This window comes from Sceloporus occidentalis, unplaced genomic scaffold (genome assembly GCF_023333645.1).
Source record: "Sceloporus occidentalis isolate IW3139 unplaced genomic scaffold, rSceOcc1.0.p SCAF_105, whole genome shotgun sequence".
Classification (NCBI taxonomy): domain Eukaryota; kingdom Metazoa; phylum Chordata; class Lepidosauria; order Squamata; family Phrynosomatidae; genus Sceloporus; species Sceloporus occidentalis.
Genome location: NW_028317085.1, coordinates 2676889 through 2694517, shown reverse-complemented (window position 1 = coordinate 2694517; position 17629 = coordinate 2676889). Strand labels below are relative to the sequence as shown.

The 17629-nt window shown below is 41.5% G+C and overlaps 1 protein-coding gene across 1 annotated transcript in view; it reads right to left on the bottom strand.

The window, feature by feature from the left end:
- The window catches only part of LOC149283399 (UDP-GalNAc:beta-1,3-N-acetylgalactosaminyltransferase 2-like), a 51286-nt gene that overhangs the window by 23062 nt on the left and 10595 nt on the right, over positions 1 to 17629 (bottom strand). Inside the window, exons 2-6 of the mRNA XM_089497642.1 lie at positions 12350 to 12497; positions 11263 to 11363; positions 10780 to 10970; positions 9833 to 9928; positions 9318 to 9428 (exon numbers count right to left, since the gene is read on the bottom strand). Of these exons, the coding sequence (XP_089353768.1) occupies positions 9318 to 9428; positions 9833 to 9928; positions 10780 to 10970; positions 11263 to 11363; positions 12350 to 12497 (647 nt within the window). The remainder of the gene's footprint in view (positions 1 to 9317; positions 9429 to 9832; positions 9929 to 10779; positions 10971 to 11262; positions 11364 to 12349; positions 12498 to 17629) is intronic.

Sequence of the window (17629 nt, the reverse complement as noted above, 5' to 3'; positions counted from 1 at the left end):
CACCATCTACCCTCTCCCTACCCTCTCTTCTCACACCATCTACCCTCTCCCTACCCTCTCTTCTCACACCATCTACCCTCTCCCTACCCCCTCTTCTCACACCATCTACCCTCTCCCTACCCCCTCTTCTCACACCATCTACCCTCTCCCTACCCCCTCTTCTCACACCATCTACCCTCTCCCTACCCCCTCTTCTCACACCATCTACCCTCTCCCTACCCCCTCTTCTCACACCATCTACCCTCTCCCTACCCCCTCTTCTCACACCATCTACCCTCTCCCTACCCCCCTTCTCACACTATCTACCCTCTCCCTACCCCCCTTCTCACTAGCCACCCTCTCCCTACCCTCCCTTCTCACTAGCTACCCTCTCCCTACCGCCCCTTCTCACTAGCTACCCTCTCCCTACCGCCCCCTTCTCACAAGCTACCCTCTCCCTACCGCCCCCTTCTCACCAGCTACCCTCTCCCTACCGCCCCCTTCTCACCAGCTACCCTCTCCTACCGCCCCCTTCTCACCAGCTACCCTCTCCCTACCCCCCTTCTCAGTAGCTACCCTACCCCCCCTTCTACCCCAGGGGTGTCCAAGTTTTTTCTGCAGTGGGCCACTTCATCAGAATTGTATACATGCGCGGGCCGCACTCATTTTTCACTGTGAGAAAATATGGCCTTTAATAAAATTTGCAGATTAAAATAAAGTAAATGACACAAAACCTTTACTTTTCCTCTCACTGATTTCTGGGCCTAGAAAGTTTTGTGACTACAAATTCTGGACCAAAACATTCACGGTTCACTTAGCCAAAACCGAAAATGACCCCCCACCTTTAAAAATAATAATAAAAACTCACATTTTTAATAAAAGTAGGTAACACACCAGAATTGGACAAAAAAAAAAATAGCAATATGACTTGGCATGATAGGAGTGTGATTGCTAACAGCAATCACACCCCTATCATACCCAGACAGCAAGTCAGCCAGTACATGCTGAAACCTAGCTAGCTGTCCCCCTTGTGTATTGATGCTGCCAGCAGTATGGGGTCTGCACATCACTTACAGCCACCCAGTACCAGCATGTACTGGCTGACTTGGCACGATAGGAGTGTGATTGCTAACAGCAATCACAGTCCCATCATGCCTAGGTTCCAGCATTTACTGGTTGGATGTGTAAGTGCTGGAACCTAGGCATGATGGGACTGATTGCTGTTAGCAATCACACTCCTATCATGCCAAGTCAGCCAGTACATGCTGGTACTGGGTGGCTGTAAGTGATGTGCAGACCCCATACTGCTGGCAGCATCAATACACAAGGGGGACAGCTAGCTAGGTTTCAGCATGTACTGGCTGACTTGGCATGATAGGAGTGTGATTGCTAACAGCAATCCCATCATGCCTAGGTTCCAGCACTTACACATCCATGCTATCACACACACACTCATTCATTCATATACTCATTCATTCACAGATTCATTCCCTCAATCACGCATACTGATTCAAACACCCTCCCCACCCCCTTACCTGCACTGCAGCTCCTCGATGCTGCTCACAGACTTCAGCAGGGGGCGCGGCCTCCCTCTGCGTTCTCTGGTACTGCACAGAGGAAGCTGGACTGGAGCAGAGTCATGTGATGTCACGTGAACTCTGCTGGGTTCCGTTTCCTCTGTGCAGTACAGAAGACCCTCCCACAGGTAAGTAGCAGGGCTCGAGGTGGGGACCGCGTAAGATCGGTTGCCCTGGCTGCCGATCTTACGCGGGCCGCACCTTGAGGTCTCGTGGGCCGCATATGCGGCGCTTCTATTGGGGGGGGGGGTTTCCTACGGCCCTGGGGGGGGATTTCTTCATTATCCCCCCCCATCCCTCCCCGGTTCCTACACCCATGATTGTGCCCCTTTATAAAGCAATGGTAAGACCTTTTAGAAAAACGGCACCTCAGAGGGGATATGATAGCATTATATAAATATAGTCAGGGCAAATACAAACCATTGTGTGGAAATCTATTCATAAACAGAACTAAGCATAGGACACGTGGTCATGCATTTACACTGGAAGAAAGGAGATTTCCTCTAAGGCAAAGGAAAGGAGTTTTTTACGGTTAGGACAATAAGGATGTGGAATTCTCTGCCTGCAGAGTTAGTTTTATCAGAGTCTGTACAGACATTTAAACAACAATTGGATGTATACTTGCAAAAACATAATATTCAGGGATATCATTTTTAAATTATGGGGAAACGGCTTTTTGATCCAAGGAGAGATCTGACTGCCATTGTGGGGTCAAGAAGGAATTTTTCCCCTGAATTTGTGCAAAATCTGAAAGAGGCACAACTGGGTTGTTTTGCCTTCTTTTGGATCAACAGCAAGAAATAAACAGATATGGGAAAGGATAAACTTGATGGACGCATGTCTTTTTTAGCCTATGTAACTATATGTAGTCTTATGTGAATGAAATTGCAGCCCAGAAAGCAACATACATAAGATGAACACCAATTAATTTTCCATAAAAAAAAGAGACCTCTGGGGTCCTGAAAGCTTATCTAACATACCTAACCCATGTACATACCTAGACTAACTATGCATTATGCTGGACCAGCTCAGCCCTTCTTACCGGGAAAGGTTACTGAGTTTAGGCATTTATTACATATAGTAATTGAGTGGAAATATTCGGCCTAAACTACAAACCCCTGGTTTAGTAAATACACCAGGGTCATCTTGGTTGTGTCTAGTATCAACAAGTGCTGTGCAGATGAGCTCACACATGGCAAGTACTTTTACCGTCAAACTGTCACTACAGACATTGACACACATTCAGATGTCTATGTGATATACACTCACTGGCCACTTTATTAGGTACACCTGTTCAATTGCTTGTTAACACAAATAGCTAATCAGCCAATCACATAGTAGCAGCTCAATGCATTTAGGCATGTAAACGTGGTCAAGGCAACCTGCTGAAGTTCAAACTGAGCATCAGAATGGGGATGTGGCCTAGCGCCTGACTGAAATGGCTGCACTAATCTAGAGCTCTGCAAAACCGGGGGCCTATAAAGCATTTTAAACAGAAATATCAAACTATATAACTGGGCCACAACACTCAGTAAGTAACCTGGACATGTGCAGACTGAATAAAAGAGAGAAAAAGACTGGAGAATCTCGAAAAACTGAGAAAATTGATTCACCTCATGACACAGATCAGGAAGAGAGAAGTAGGCCTCAATCCAACATGGCAGAGGAACCTCAGAGGAAAAAGGAGGAAGGTAAATTGACCCTATCGGTTATGGAACAGATGCTGATGGCTCTGAGAGACTCCCTCAGATCAGACTTTAAACAAGAAATAGCGGTTTTACAACAAAAATTTACAGAGATCTCGGAACGCACAACCCAGGTGGAAAAGATCCAAGAAGAGCAAACGGTGGCCCATAACGAGCTGATAGATAACATAAGTGACATGAATAAAAAATTCTTATTTATGGAAACTAAATTAGCAGACTATGATGACAGAAGTCGCAGAAATAATGTCCGAATTAGAGGTATCTCTGAGGACATAGATAACCTGCAATTAACTGCGCATGTCCAACAAATTATTCGCACTGCTATTCCGAATATACAAGACAGAGATGTCATTATTGACAGATGCCACAGACTTCCTAAGCCTAAATTTATTGCGCAAACTGCGCCCAGGGATGTCATTTTACGTATTCACTTTTTTTCACATAAAAGAACAATTAATGTCTGCAGTCCGCCAGGGAGATTTGACAAACTCCTCATATTCGGACTTGAAATTCTTTCAGGCCCTGTCACCTGCCACGCTTGCTCGCAGAAGAGAATTGTAGCAAATTACTAATTTCCAGTGAAACTTATTATTCGCCATGATGGCAAATTTATTGACGTCACATCACCAAGTGAGGGCACCCTGCTATTGAAAAAATGGAAACGGCGTCCTGCTCCAGCTCAGACTCCAGCAGAGACTTCACAGGGAACTTCAGAGAGATCAACAAAACATAATACTACACATGGCAAAAGCACACAGAAACTAAGAGATAACATGAACTACACTTGAAAGAAAAACAGTCTACCTGGAACACTGACTGTTCTGCTCCAGACATTTATCTAGATATAGGTATAATATACACCTAATATGCTTACTAATCTCGATACTGACTTTTTTCTCCCTTTGACAATGTTCACATGGTTCAACTGTTTTTATTTTATACTTACTTTATGTATTTCCACAGTTTCAGTGACATTGCATTCATATAATCTGTGCAGCCTTGAGACTGTGAGATATGTATGCCTATGCCTTTTGGATCTCTGGAATCTATTATATGCCACAGCTTCAGGGGCATGTTATGTAATTGTTGATCATGCTGATTTGTAATCGGTGGCAGTTTATTGCTACGCCCAGTGGAACATGTCAATATATCTTCTTATTTTTCTTTACATACACCACATACCTCCCCAGCCTTAGGAGCGTGTTATAGTTTGTACTAATGCCTTTTCCCGACTGGAACTGGCTTATAACATATTTGTCTTTCATTTTACACAGTCTCCTGTTTATTCGAGTCACATATTATGATACTGTTAATTAAATACCCTCAGATTAGGTTACCCGGCTCGCATGAGCCCACCCACCCTTATCATACCCCCAACTTTGAAAAGCCACCTTACGTTAGTGGCGCAGTGTTCTACTGTGCTGCTCGGCTTACTTACTTACTGTACATACCTTTTTTCTTTCACCCTATCCTACAGTTCTCCCCCCTCCAAGTTTACTGTTTCAGCTACACATAACTTGTTCACAATTTTTACTGTAGTGCAGAAAGTGAATACATGTAATTATAACATCTCTTACAAAAATCAACACATATACAAAACATTGAACTTTAAATTTTCAACATGACCATTAATATTGTTTCCCTCAATGTGAGAGGACTAAACACACCTCACAAGAAACGGTTATTGATTAATGATAGTAAGAAATTGCATGCTGACATTCTTTGTTTACAAGAGACACATTTCAAAAACCCATATCACAAAGATCTTTACCTAAAATTATTTCCAAATCAGCACCACAACACATATAAAACCAAGGCCAGAGGAGTTTCTATTTTATTTCACAAAAATATAGCTAGTTCAACGAAGAAAACATTTCAGGACACCCAGGGCAGGCTGATAATATGGGTAGGAACAATCAATAATACACCCTATACTATTGTAAATACTTACTTTCCAAATTCAGGACAAACAGAGTACCTTAGATACACTCCAAAAATGATCTCAAAATATAAAGAAGGTAACCTTATATATCAGATGGCAAAAACAGCTGCATTATGCTCCAAGTTACTCTTTGAGAATGGGCTTTATGATAGTTGGAGAGTGACTCATCATGATACTAGAGACTACACATATGTACTCAAGAATTGATAGATTTCTGGTAGAGGAAAACATGCTACAACACATTGTAAAATCAGAAATTGAAACAATAGATTGGTCCGATCATGCCCCTATCACTTTACAAATTAAAGAACATTTCAACTCCCACACCTCCAAATCATGGAGACTTGGAGATCATCTACTAATAGGAGAAGAGAATACACGGTTAGCTGAGACGAATTTGAAAAACTACTTTAACCCCTTGATGACAATTGCCGGTCCGGGCACGTCACGGAAATTCAAGTCGATAATGACAAATGACGTGCCAGGACCGGCACGTCATTAAACGGGTGCAGAAAGCGATCTATTTTCGCTTTCTGCACCGAAACGGCGTTGCTGTAATGCCTCGACCTCGAGGCATTCAGCAACGCCATTATCGGCACAAAGGGGCCATCTCTGGCCCCTCCCCGGGGCGTCAACATCCACCATACTTTGTATGGCGGCGGACGCCCGTTTTAAAAGCGTTGATCGCCTCCTAAACTTAAATGGTGTCGCTGGAATGCCTCGATCAGGAGGCATCCAGCGACACCAAACAGTTACCTGGGATGGACTGTGACCGCTCCGGAGAGCGGTCACAGCCGCAGCTGCCGGTGATCTTCGCCATCTGCAAGATGGCGGCGGTCCGGGAAAATTCAATAAAGAAAAACAATAAAGTCTAAAAAGTTCGCTAGACGGTCTCCAGACCCTCTAGAGAACTCTGGCTCCACTTGCAGGTTGAATATAGGTACTGCATTCAACCATGCAAGTCATTGGAGCTCAGCTCCAGACTGATGAGGAGCCAACAACCTCAGGAGCCTGAGACTAGCTTAGCGCACCGACATTTTTTCTTTTCCCTGTTTGCACATATTTGAGGTTGTTGGCTCCTCATCAGTCTGGTTGCAGCTTGCTGTCCAGGGGTTAAATGGGAGGAGGTTTAATTGCACCTCCCCCAACACATTAATAAGGTTTTGGTAGCAGTATAAACTGCTTTGTGTGCCCACTATGTAGGAGGTGAGAGTAGGATCTCACCCTATTGAGAGTGTGCCTTGACGTGGCGTGTGAGCTTAATTATGCTTTGGCCAATTCATATAACCAAAACCTCTCATTTATATTATGTTTATATATTTGTTGCCAACTTTATTAGGGTGAGAAGCGCAGACAGTATTTTGTTTTTTGAATATAATTTTAAAAAGATTTGGCCTTTGCTAAGAGAAGAACTCCGGTCATGGGGAAAGTATGAGCTGTCCTGGCTAGGCAGAGTTGCCGCCCTTAAAATGTCTTAGTTTCCAAAACTCCTATATATAATCCGCACAGTTCCAATAATACTTCCCTCAACATTCTTTAAAATGATAAAAACAGATATCAGAAGATATATATGGGGAAAGTCTTTCCCAAGAATAAAACTGGAAGTTCTACAGAGAAACAAGATACATGGTGGATTAGGCATCCCTGATTTCCATAAATATTATTTAGCCACAAACGCAGCCACCAATATAAAATTTTATATTCACTCTGACAAGCCAAAGTGGATATACATAGAAAAATTTATATTAGGCTCACTTCCCCCATTAGATGCCTTATGGTACAACCTTGACAATAAAATAAACCAGGCGAAATGGCCTCCACCTCTTAGAGCAGCAGCTTACTCTTGGAATGCTTTATGTAACACACTCCGGCTCAAAAGAGGCTCTAGAGCCACCCCACTTACAGCTATAGCCCCGATTAAAACACCTGGAAATATTGACACAGATGCATGGAACTCTTATGGATTTCATTATGTAAATGATCTTTTCTTGGGCAACACTATTAAGGCATTTGACACTCTACAGGCAGAATACAATTTACCAGAAACAATGCGGATTCAATATGATATCATACTAAATGTTATTAGGAGTTCCATTGATTGCCCTGCAGAAGACATGAAGGACTGGTCAATACCCCTCACAAACCTAGAGAACATCTGCTTAAATCATCCCAATAAAGCACACATGATCACCAAGTGCTATAGTTACTTCTCATCTAGTCTTTCTAATAAACATTCTCATATGATTAGTTGGGAAAAAGAACTAGGTTTTGAAATGGATCTGTCAGAATGGTTTAGGATTAGAAATGGTCTACAAGGGGTCACTCAGTGTGCCTTGCATTGGGAAAAGCATCTTAGGTTATTTTATAGATGGTATTTATATCCTTCTAAACTCAATGTTATGAAATCATCTCAGTCCCCACTTTGTTGGAGAGGCTGTGGAGCAGTAGGACATATGGAACATATATGGTGGTCCTGTACCAAACTGACCCCCTTCTGGTCACATATTCTCACAATGGTCAAATTAATAACAACTTCTATTAACTCTCTGACCCCAAAGATAGTTTTATTCAAAGTGATTCCCAATGTTATTCCCAAAGTACAGAGAATTATCCTTTCTCATTTATTCATTGCTGTCACTTCTATTCTCCCTAGACACTGGGGTAAACAAACTGTCCCAAATACACTTGACACTTTATAAAGAAAATAAATCTCTTTTTTTTCTTTTTTTCTATATTCCTATCTTAAAAGTTATACTTATCTGTTATATGAAAAACCTTTCAATAAAAATTGAGGAAAAAAAAAAAAGAATGGGGAAGAAACCTTGAAGCAGATGGGCTACAGCAGCAGAAGACCACACTGGGTGCCACTCCTGTCAGCTAACAGGAAATTGAGGCTACAATTCGCACAGGCTCACCAAACTTGGACAACAGAAGACTGGAAGAACGTTGCCTGGACCGATGAGTCTTGATTCCAGCTGCAACATTCAGATGGAAGTATGGATCCATCCTGCCTTGTATCAACGGTTCAGGCTGGTGGTGGTGTAATGGTGTGGGGGACATTTTCTTGGCACACTTTGGGCCCTTTAGTACCAACTGAGCATTGTTTAAACACGACAGCCTATCTGAGTATTGTTGCTGACCATATCCATCCCTTTATGACCACAGTGTACCCATCTTCTGATGGCTACTTCCATCAGAATAATGCACCATGTCACAAAGCTCACATCTGGTTTCTTGAACATGGCAATGAGTTCACTATACTCCAATGGCCTCCACAGACACCAGATCTCAATCCAATAGAGCACTTTTGGGATGTGGTAGAATGGGAGATTAGCATCATGGAAGCGAAGCCGACAAAACTGCAGCAACCGCGTGATGCCATCATGTCCATATGGACCAAAATCTCTGAGGAGTGTTTCCAGCACCTTGTAGAAAGTATGCCACGAGGAATGAAGGCAGTTCTGCAGGTACAAGGGGGTCCGACTCGGTACTAGCAAGGTGTACCTAATAAAGTGGCCAGTGAGTGTATATATCGAAATATACAGCACAGACTTTTAATGTCACTTGTGACAGTATAACAGTGCAACATAATATAGTGTGAGTCAAGAAGATTTTTCTATTTTTTCAAGGAAGCAGCTGCCACAAACCTCAAGTGGTGTTTGTTAATGGGACAACTTTCATTTATCTGATAGAGGGGCCCCAATAAAGCAGCACAATTAAATACACCTAGAAATAGAAGTAAAATAAAATACCCTTTTAGAAAAATATCATAGATCGAGTGTAACCGATAACAGCGGGAAGAGTTCAACGCTGGTGAACTGGATGGGAATAAAATACTTGAGGTAAACACATCTCATGGCATTTTAGGAATATCAAACTTAAAATAATTGATTAAAAACAGAAGGCATAATTCATCACTTGTAAATCAACATGCATCTAATAGACTCATTAAAGCAGAGATAAACAAGCTTAAACCATTGGCCTTCCTTGTGCTACACACCTCAGGGTTTTTAGCAAGTTACAATTTCATTATAAAGGGAATTGTAACACCTAGAGAGTGGCCTACTTGTAGTATTAGTACATAGGATAGATAGAACAGCGTCAGTTACTTACTGTTGTAAGCCTGAGTATTCCACCTCCATCGTTTACAATTACGTGGTGCACGTTTCCTGAAATTAAGCCTTCCGCATCATGGCTTTCCCAAACCACTGTGCCTTCAAAACTCTACAACAGTATACGTGAATACCAAATGAAATATCAACCAATTATTTTAAGCATACTATAAATTTAGTGTTAACAGTGCAAAAACCAAGAGAAAATGATAGCCATGATCTCATAAAAAGGTGGTATACTCAAAATGACAAGTTAACAGAATGAAGCCATCAAGAAATGTTAGTAGTCTCCTGAGATATAAATCGAGATGTAAAAAGTAGGTCAAGTGAAATCATGTCACAGATGTATCAAAGGGATAAAGTCAAGTGAATGAACAAAGAAATCAAGACCACCGCTGATAAGGAATTTGAGATGCATTATGTCATAAGTGTTAAATTCTTGTGGGAAAGAATTAGTAAGAAAAAGAAAACAATATGCTTCTGTTTTATATAACTCTTAGTTAAAGCTAAGCTCACCTCTGGTAATATAAATTGTTCCACTGGTTTGTACCATATCCTATTCACCTGTACACCAGAGCTTGCTGGGCTAAAACGAGCACTAAATAGAGCTTCCTGCATAGACAGAAATATGAAAACAGAACAAAAAAGAAGTGCATTAATTGCAGTAAGTTAATTGGCCACTTTATCAAAATACATCTTGTATTACAAATATAGAAGCAGGAGACAATTTACTATTTATTATAAGTATTTGTCATGTAGACCCCCAAAAATAAATATTGCTAACGAGTTTTGAAGAACAAGGGCTGCACTCCCCCTCCACAAAATATTATTTTAAAGGCTTTTCATAAGGCAGGGTTAGGCAAAAACTTTTTTGCCTGAATAGAACCAAACGCAACATTAGAACAGAAGGATGATTAGTTAACAAGAGAAAGTAATATGTATTTCGTGCCCAAAGCACATTGAGTCAGCTGGCAACTGCACCAACATAAGAATCCCTGTGGCATTCATACTGCTTATAGGCAAATTTGGTTGCCCTGTTATCCCACTGGAAGCTATTAAAAGAAAAAAGGTCTCACAGGATACACATTTCAGCAGGCTTGCTAGTTTGAATATTTATGTCTCAATGAAACAATTTGTTAATAGAATATTTCCCTGAATGATGTTGGGGAGGGGGTGAAGGAGTTGAAGAGTGGCTGATGTAACTTTGAAGGGAACATTCATACGTTCTTTTACAGCCAACAGGACATGGATAAGGTCAGTCACATCACACGGAAAGTTCTGTCTTAACCTATACAAACTTAAATCAGTTATATCTTCATCCAAAAATAGACAAAATCAAAGTGCCCATATTTACACATTTCTAAAATGTTAACTTGAGTCACCTTGCTAAAGTTAAAGGTAACTTTGAGGGTGCCTAAATGATGATACTTCTAAACATCATCATATAGCAATGTTATTTATACCTCATGTTCTGCTTGAAAAAGTTTTACAGTTATATTCCTCTGGAAGCCTGCAATATTGTCATGCTGAAAAACTCCAAGCCGGGTGATTATCACAGGGTGAAGGACACGGAAATTCACATTAACCACTGTATGTTCGGTAAGCACACCAACAGCTTCTGGTATGGTGAAAGATTCAATCTCCTGCTTCAGAACTGAAATTATATAAAATTAAATCTGTCAGCTGAATTTAGCAGAAAACAAGCAAGTCTAATATAGCAAATCTGACAAACTCAGATGTGATTTCCATAGAATCCAAAGAAGAACCTGCACAAAAAACAATTTATAGATTTTCTACCTTCTAGATATGTCTTTTTTTGATTAGACATTCAATTTAAAACCATTTAATCATGTTCTATATTACTATATTGAAGGGCTGTAAAGTATTACTTTATGCTTTGCTACAAGGTTTGATTATGCTTTGCTTAAATATATATATATTCATACTTGGATTACTGATGTTCAGAGTTTTGCACGAGTAAGGGTCTTCCCGATCTTCAACAGGAACATCACAGCCATGAGATCCTATAATGAATTTCACAAGAACGCTACAAGCACAAAAACGTTTTAGAGTGTAATATTTCAACATTTGGTTAAACCTGGATGTGTCTATATGTTTATCATCAATTTGGTAGACCAAAGGTAAAATGTAGGCATAGAATGCAACTCAATGTTAAAACAAGAAGAAGCTTATAGCACACACGGAAACGTGCTGTTCTTCGTCTACTCATCAAATTAAAAACACTTTTGTAACAGCATTCCTAGTACTCTTGAATGCCCAAACCCTTCCCAGAAATAATTATTTAATCATTTTGCCTCATTCATAATTGTCTGTGTTCAAACAAAGAAATAGAGAAAAGAGAAACCACAGATCATACTAATGGGGAAATATGCACTTTTTAAAACTGGCAATTTCATACAAAATAAGTCACGTTAAAGATAAAAATCTAATTGGAATATGTTGTATGCTAGAACTTGACAAAATACAAACAGAAATGGTAAATTTTTTACAGATTGTAAGGTTTATTTTAAGAATGCACAGACACCTAAACCATGATATAAAGGGCGTGTAGAAATGGGATTACACCACTAAACAGTAGAGTGGATTCACTATAGAGTCATCAGTTGGTGAAGAACTCCAGCCCTATTTACGTAAAATACATACCGGAGACTAGTTATTGTAGACTTCATTGCATTGTACTGTATGGAAGTCTGCGCAAACATTCTCCCCCCCTTTAGTGAATAAACCAGTTTTTAGGAAATTAACAGAAACTGATGAAATATCTGAAAACGGATGTTTAGCTAGTATATGTGTGGCACAAGAGGACCGGCACCTCATGGACTGGGGGGCCATTAACCCCCCCGTTAACTAAGAATTTTGCAGCAGTTAATAAATGAATAGTTAGAGGTCTGGCAACAAATGGAACCCTCGTCTGATGCAAAAGAGCTAACTAGGGTTGAGATAATGAGATATTACAGTAAGAGCAGAGAAGATCTTTTGAAGTAGTATACAAAAATAATGAAACTTGTTTACCGATGACTTAATGAGGAGTGCTGATATAAGTGCTGAAGCCATGTGTTCCGTATGGCGTTTCGCAGTTCATGATTATGTCTAGCCGACAACACCCCTACAACAACATCATATTTTCTCTGCCTCCAAAGAGGAAAACTGTAATACAGCCCTGAGAAAGAAAATCAAAACATTTTTATTAGGGAAAGAGAAAAATTAATTTAGGAGAGACTAGTATATACAGAACCAAACTAGATAAGGACAAACATCTGTTCATGATGAGTATTTATATGCGCCATATGGATTCAATTTAATATCTAACCATTTGAGATACATGAAAACCTTGCTACACACTATTTTTTAAGCTCCCTTTAACCCAAGTAATACGTAGTCAACCTAAATATGAATTGTATGTATCGCCCACAGTGATTTATTTTGTTTAATTACTTTTATAAACAGGTGCTTTTATGAAAGGAAAGATAAACAGAAAATAATATAGGAGGGAGTTGAATAAATTAAGTATATACAGAACTAGGTAGTAGAACAATACTACATGATACATTTTTATATGCCTGCACTAGGGCTGAAACAACTAATCGATAAAATCGATAATGACAATCATTGACAACCGTTTTCATTATCGATTAGTCGAATCTATTTTTTTAATCGATTATAAATGCTCTGAAAAACTCCTCTCCTTATATAATCCGACCTCAAACAGAGATCGGATTATAACACTAGAATTCAGATCCCCCGCAACGCTGCAGGGGACCTGGATTCCCCTCACTGTCAGCCGGTGGGTGTCCATGCGATGCGCACAGACAACTTCCGCCTCTCCCCTCCACTTCCACTCCTACGATGTAGCGGCAGCATCACATGATGTAGAAGCCCCAGCGGAAGTGAAGGTGAGTAACGGAGGCTGTCTGTGCACATCGTGCAGACCCCCACCGGCTGACAGAGAATCAAGATCTCCTGCAGAGGATCATCCTCTCTGTCAGCTGGTGGGGGCCTGCGCGATGCGCACAGAGAGCCTCCGTTACTGCCCTTCACTTACGCTGAGGCTTCACTTGCCTGTCAGCAACGAAGGTTCCCCTGTATGGGAGGGGGGAGGAGTCAGAGTGGTGTATGGGAGCCACCCTCCCATACACCACTCTGGCTCCTCCCCCTCCCATACACCACTCTGCCTCTCTACCCGGCTCCCTGGTGTCTTGTGAACCTCCGTTGCCGACAGGAGGCAGAGTCGTGTATGGGAGGGGAGAGGAGGCAGAGGGGTGTATGGGAGCCACCCTCCCATACACCACTCTGGCTCCTCCCCCTCCCATAAACCACTCTGCCTCTCTACCCGACTCCCTGGTGTCTTTTGAACAGGAGGCAGAGTGGTGTATGGGAGGGGGGAGGAGGCAGAGTGGTGTATGGGAGGGGGGAGGAGGCAAAGTGGCGTATGGGAGGGGGGAGGAGGCAGAGTGGCGTATGGGAGGGGGGGAGGAGGCAAAGTGGTGTATGGGAGGGGGGAGGAGGCAAAGTGGTGTATGGGAGGGGGGAGGAAGCAGAGTGGTGTATGGGAGGGGGGAGGAGGCAGAGTGGTGTATGGGAAGGGGGAGGAGGCAGAGTGGTGTATGGGAGGGGGAGAGAGGCATAGTGGTGTATGGGAGGGGGAGGAGGCAGAGTGGTGTATGGGTGAGCTATAGTGGTGTATGGGGGTGTAATGAATTTCAGGGTAGCAGAGTGCTGTATGGGGGTATAATGAATTTCAGAGTGGCATATCTGGGGGAGGCAGAGTGGTGAATCAGGGAGTAAAATGAATGTCAGGGTGGCATATAGGGGGTATAAGGCATATTGATATTAGGCATATCAGGGGGGCATAAGACATATCTGGGGTAAAAGGTATATCAGGGGGCTCAGTTGCATATCACTGGCATATAAGGAGTATATAAAAAAAACTTTGATAAAATGCATTTCTTGTCTTTATTTCCCAACCAGCCCCCCCAATTTAGGCACATTTGAGCCCAGGCTTGCCACGCTGCCTCCCAGACATGCCATGCTGCCTCCCACATATACCACTCCATGCTGCCTCCCACATATGCCACGCTGCCTCCCACACATACCACGTTGCCCCCCACATATGCCACTCCATGCTGCTCCCCACATATGCCACTCCACGCTGCCCCCCACATATGCCACTCCACGCTGCCTCCCACATATGCCACTCCACGCTGCCTCCCACATATGCCACACCACGCTGCCTCCCACATACGCCACACCACGCTGCCTCCCACATATGCCACGCTGCTTCCCACATATGCCACTGTGCCTGATACACCACTCCATCCTCCCCAGACATGCCACACTGCCTCCCAGACAGGCAACGCTGCCCTCCCCACATTTGCCACTCCACTCTACCCCCAGATATGCCACTGTGGCCCCAGATATGCCTTATACACCCTGATACACCACTCCTCTCCAGACATGCCACACTGCCCTCCCCACATATGCCTTATATAATGTATATGCCTTATACCCCCAGATATGTCACTCCGTCCTCCCCAGATATGCCTTAAACCCCCCGATATCTCATAGTGCCCTCAGAGTCACAGACCCGTTCGCATCACACTGACACCATACTTTTATAAATAAGTACTGGGTTAATCTTCACTGCCCCCAGGATTTAGATTCCCTTTAGTTTGCCCCCCTTTATCTCTAACTGCACCTTAAGTTAACTTTATTAAATTAATCAAATTAACCCTCAGTCCTCATCATTAAATTAACCCTAAACACCCCATTAACCATAACTACCCCTAAATTAACCCTTAACACCCCATTAACCACAGCATCCCCTAAATTAACCCTAAAGACCCCGTCAACCACAACAGCCCCTAAATTAACCCTAAACACACCATTAACCACAACTGCCTCAAATTAACCCCAAACACCCCATTAACCACAGCTGCTCCTAAATTAACCCTAAACACCCCATTAACCATAGCTGCCCCTAAATTAACCCTAAACACCCCATTAACCATAGCTGCCCCTAAACACCCCATTAACCACAACTGCCCCTAAATTAACCCTAAACACCCCATTAACCACAACTGCCCCTAAATTAACCCCCACCTCCCCTAACTTTCAGTAGCCCAAATATTAATTTTATACTTACAGTTAGATGAGTGTCACAGCCATGTGGTTCTGATTACAGGGAGGGACTGGTAAGTAGGAGCTGCTGCTGCGAGTCACTGAAACCGATTATATAATGAGGGGTATTTTTCAGAGCGTTTGCTCTGAAAAAACCCTCATTTTATAATCGATAAAAATCGATTCAACTAATCGATAATGAAATTCGTTGGCAACGATTTTCATTATCAATTAGTTGTTGCAGTCCTAATCTGAAGTTATACTTACTAATAACTTTGTATTAAAACCTAGTTTGAGAAACACTGTGTTTGGGTTCTTGTAGCTTTTATTATTATGTCAGTAAAGTAAGGTGAATAAAGAGAGGCCATTGCGATAAAGATGAAAGTGTAAATTGTACATTTTTTATTACATTATTTTAAATTACAAAAATTTGCATTTTTTTATCCGATTAATCGAAAAAATAATCGGCCAACTAAAAGATTATTAAAATAATCATTAGTTGCAGCCCTATACAGAACCAACGTGGACAAGGACGAATGTGAGTTATCTACAGCTGTATGAAACATCTGTTCATGTTGGAGTATCTATATGCTGCCAGCTCAATTTAACAGCCCATTTCTTCTTGTTTTAGCATGGTTTGCCTTGTGAGATCAATGGATTCAATTTAATACTAATTTAACCATTTGAGATACATGAAAACCCTGCTACAAACTATATTTTTTGTAGCTTTCTTTAACCCAAGTAACAAGTAATCAACCTAAATATGAATTGCATGTGTATCTCCCGCTGTGATATGTTATTACTTTTGTAAACAGTGGTTGGTGGCCTCAAAAAGGCTATTAGAATTAGTTGGTTGACTGGAGTAGTAAGGGAGGTGGCTGGGGTTATTATTTTAGAGGAGATCTGGTCAGTGTCTTAATATTTTATTAAACTATGATAATGCTCTCAAATTTTTACTAGAGTGGATATAATCAGCAGCTAGAGATGTCTCAATAGGAATATATATATATATATATATATATATAAAAAATCAGATCAGTTTGTTGGGTCCAGGTCTCATTTGATTAATTCAAGATGATTGTTATCTCCTGATATGTAAAACCATAGAATTCCTAGAAGGTGCATTTTTTTTTCCACAGACAGGATTAAAAGGGAGCAGTGATTCCAATGTTGTGCCAGACCTTAGTAAGATAAACACTAGTAGGAAAACATAAAAAAAAACAAAACAACTAAACAACTGTACAGATATATCCCTCACCACCTAAAGTATAATGTGCTTAATATGCTCTAATTGTGGCCTCATTATAAAGAGAAGTTATTAATAGCTATATGGAGCTAGAAACTGACTTGCAGCCTACATGGCTTTTCATGAAATATATATACGGATTTTAGTTTCCAACAGCTGGCATTTTAGCACAATATGATGCTCTGAAAATAGTGCATATGTATTAGGTATCCAAATAAAAATAGATGGCAATTATTTTTACTTAACCCCTTCAATCACCTATGGACTTCCCGGTACGTCCAGCCCTTCGTGCAGCGTCAGGGCCACATCCCTGCCGCTGCACGGGAGAACAGGCTTTCTGCTGTCCGATCTCCTGTAACAGCTTCCGGCATGAAAGCCGGTAAGCTGTTACAGTTGAAAGTGCCCGAGCGGGCATTCCCTTCCGGGGATATCCTGCCCTCCGATGAGGCACAGAGATGCTGCGATCACAGACCTGCATAGAGATCACAGTGTGATCGGTGCAGGGGGATCGCGGGGAAGGGAGTGAGAAACCATGTCTCTCACTCCCCCTCCCATCCTGAAAGAGAAAAGCAGAAAAAAAAAAACGTTAGTCCATTTAAAAAATAATATTAAATAAATCATTAAAATAATAATATAAATAATAATAAAATATATAATGTGAGCTGTGATATCATTGTGACATCACTGGCATGTTCAGGGAGGTCCCTAGGAGGACCTCTAACCATTCCTGTGTAAAAATATTATATAAAAAAAAAATAAAAAAATATATATATATATATATAAAAATAATAAAAAAAATAATTAAAAAACCTTACTTCCCATTGCCCTAGCATAACATCTAGCCAGTATAACCCTCCTGCCCCCGTTCACAACCCCCAAACCCGTTAAGCCATAGGCATAAAAATTATACAAAATTGTACACCTAATAG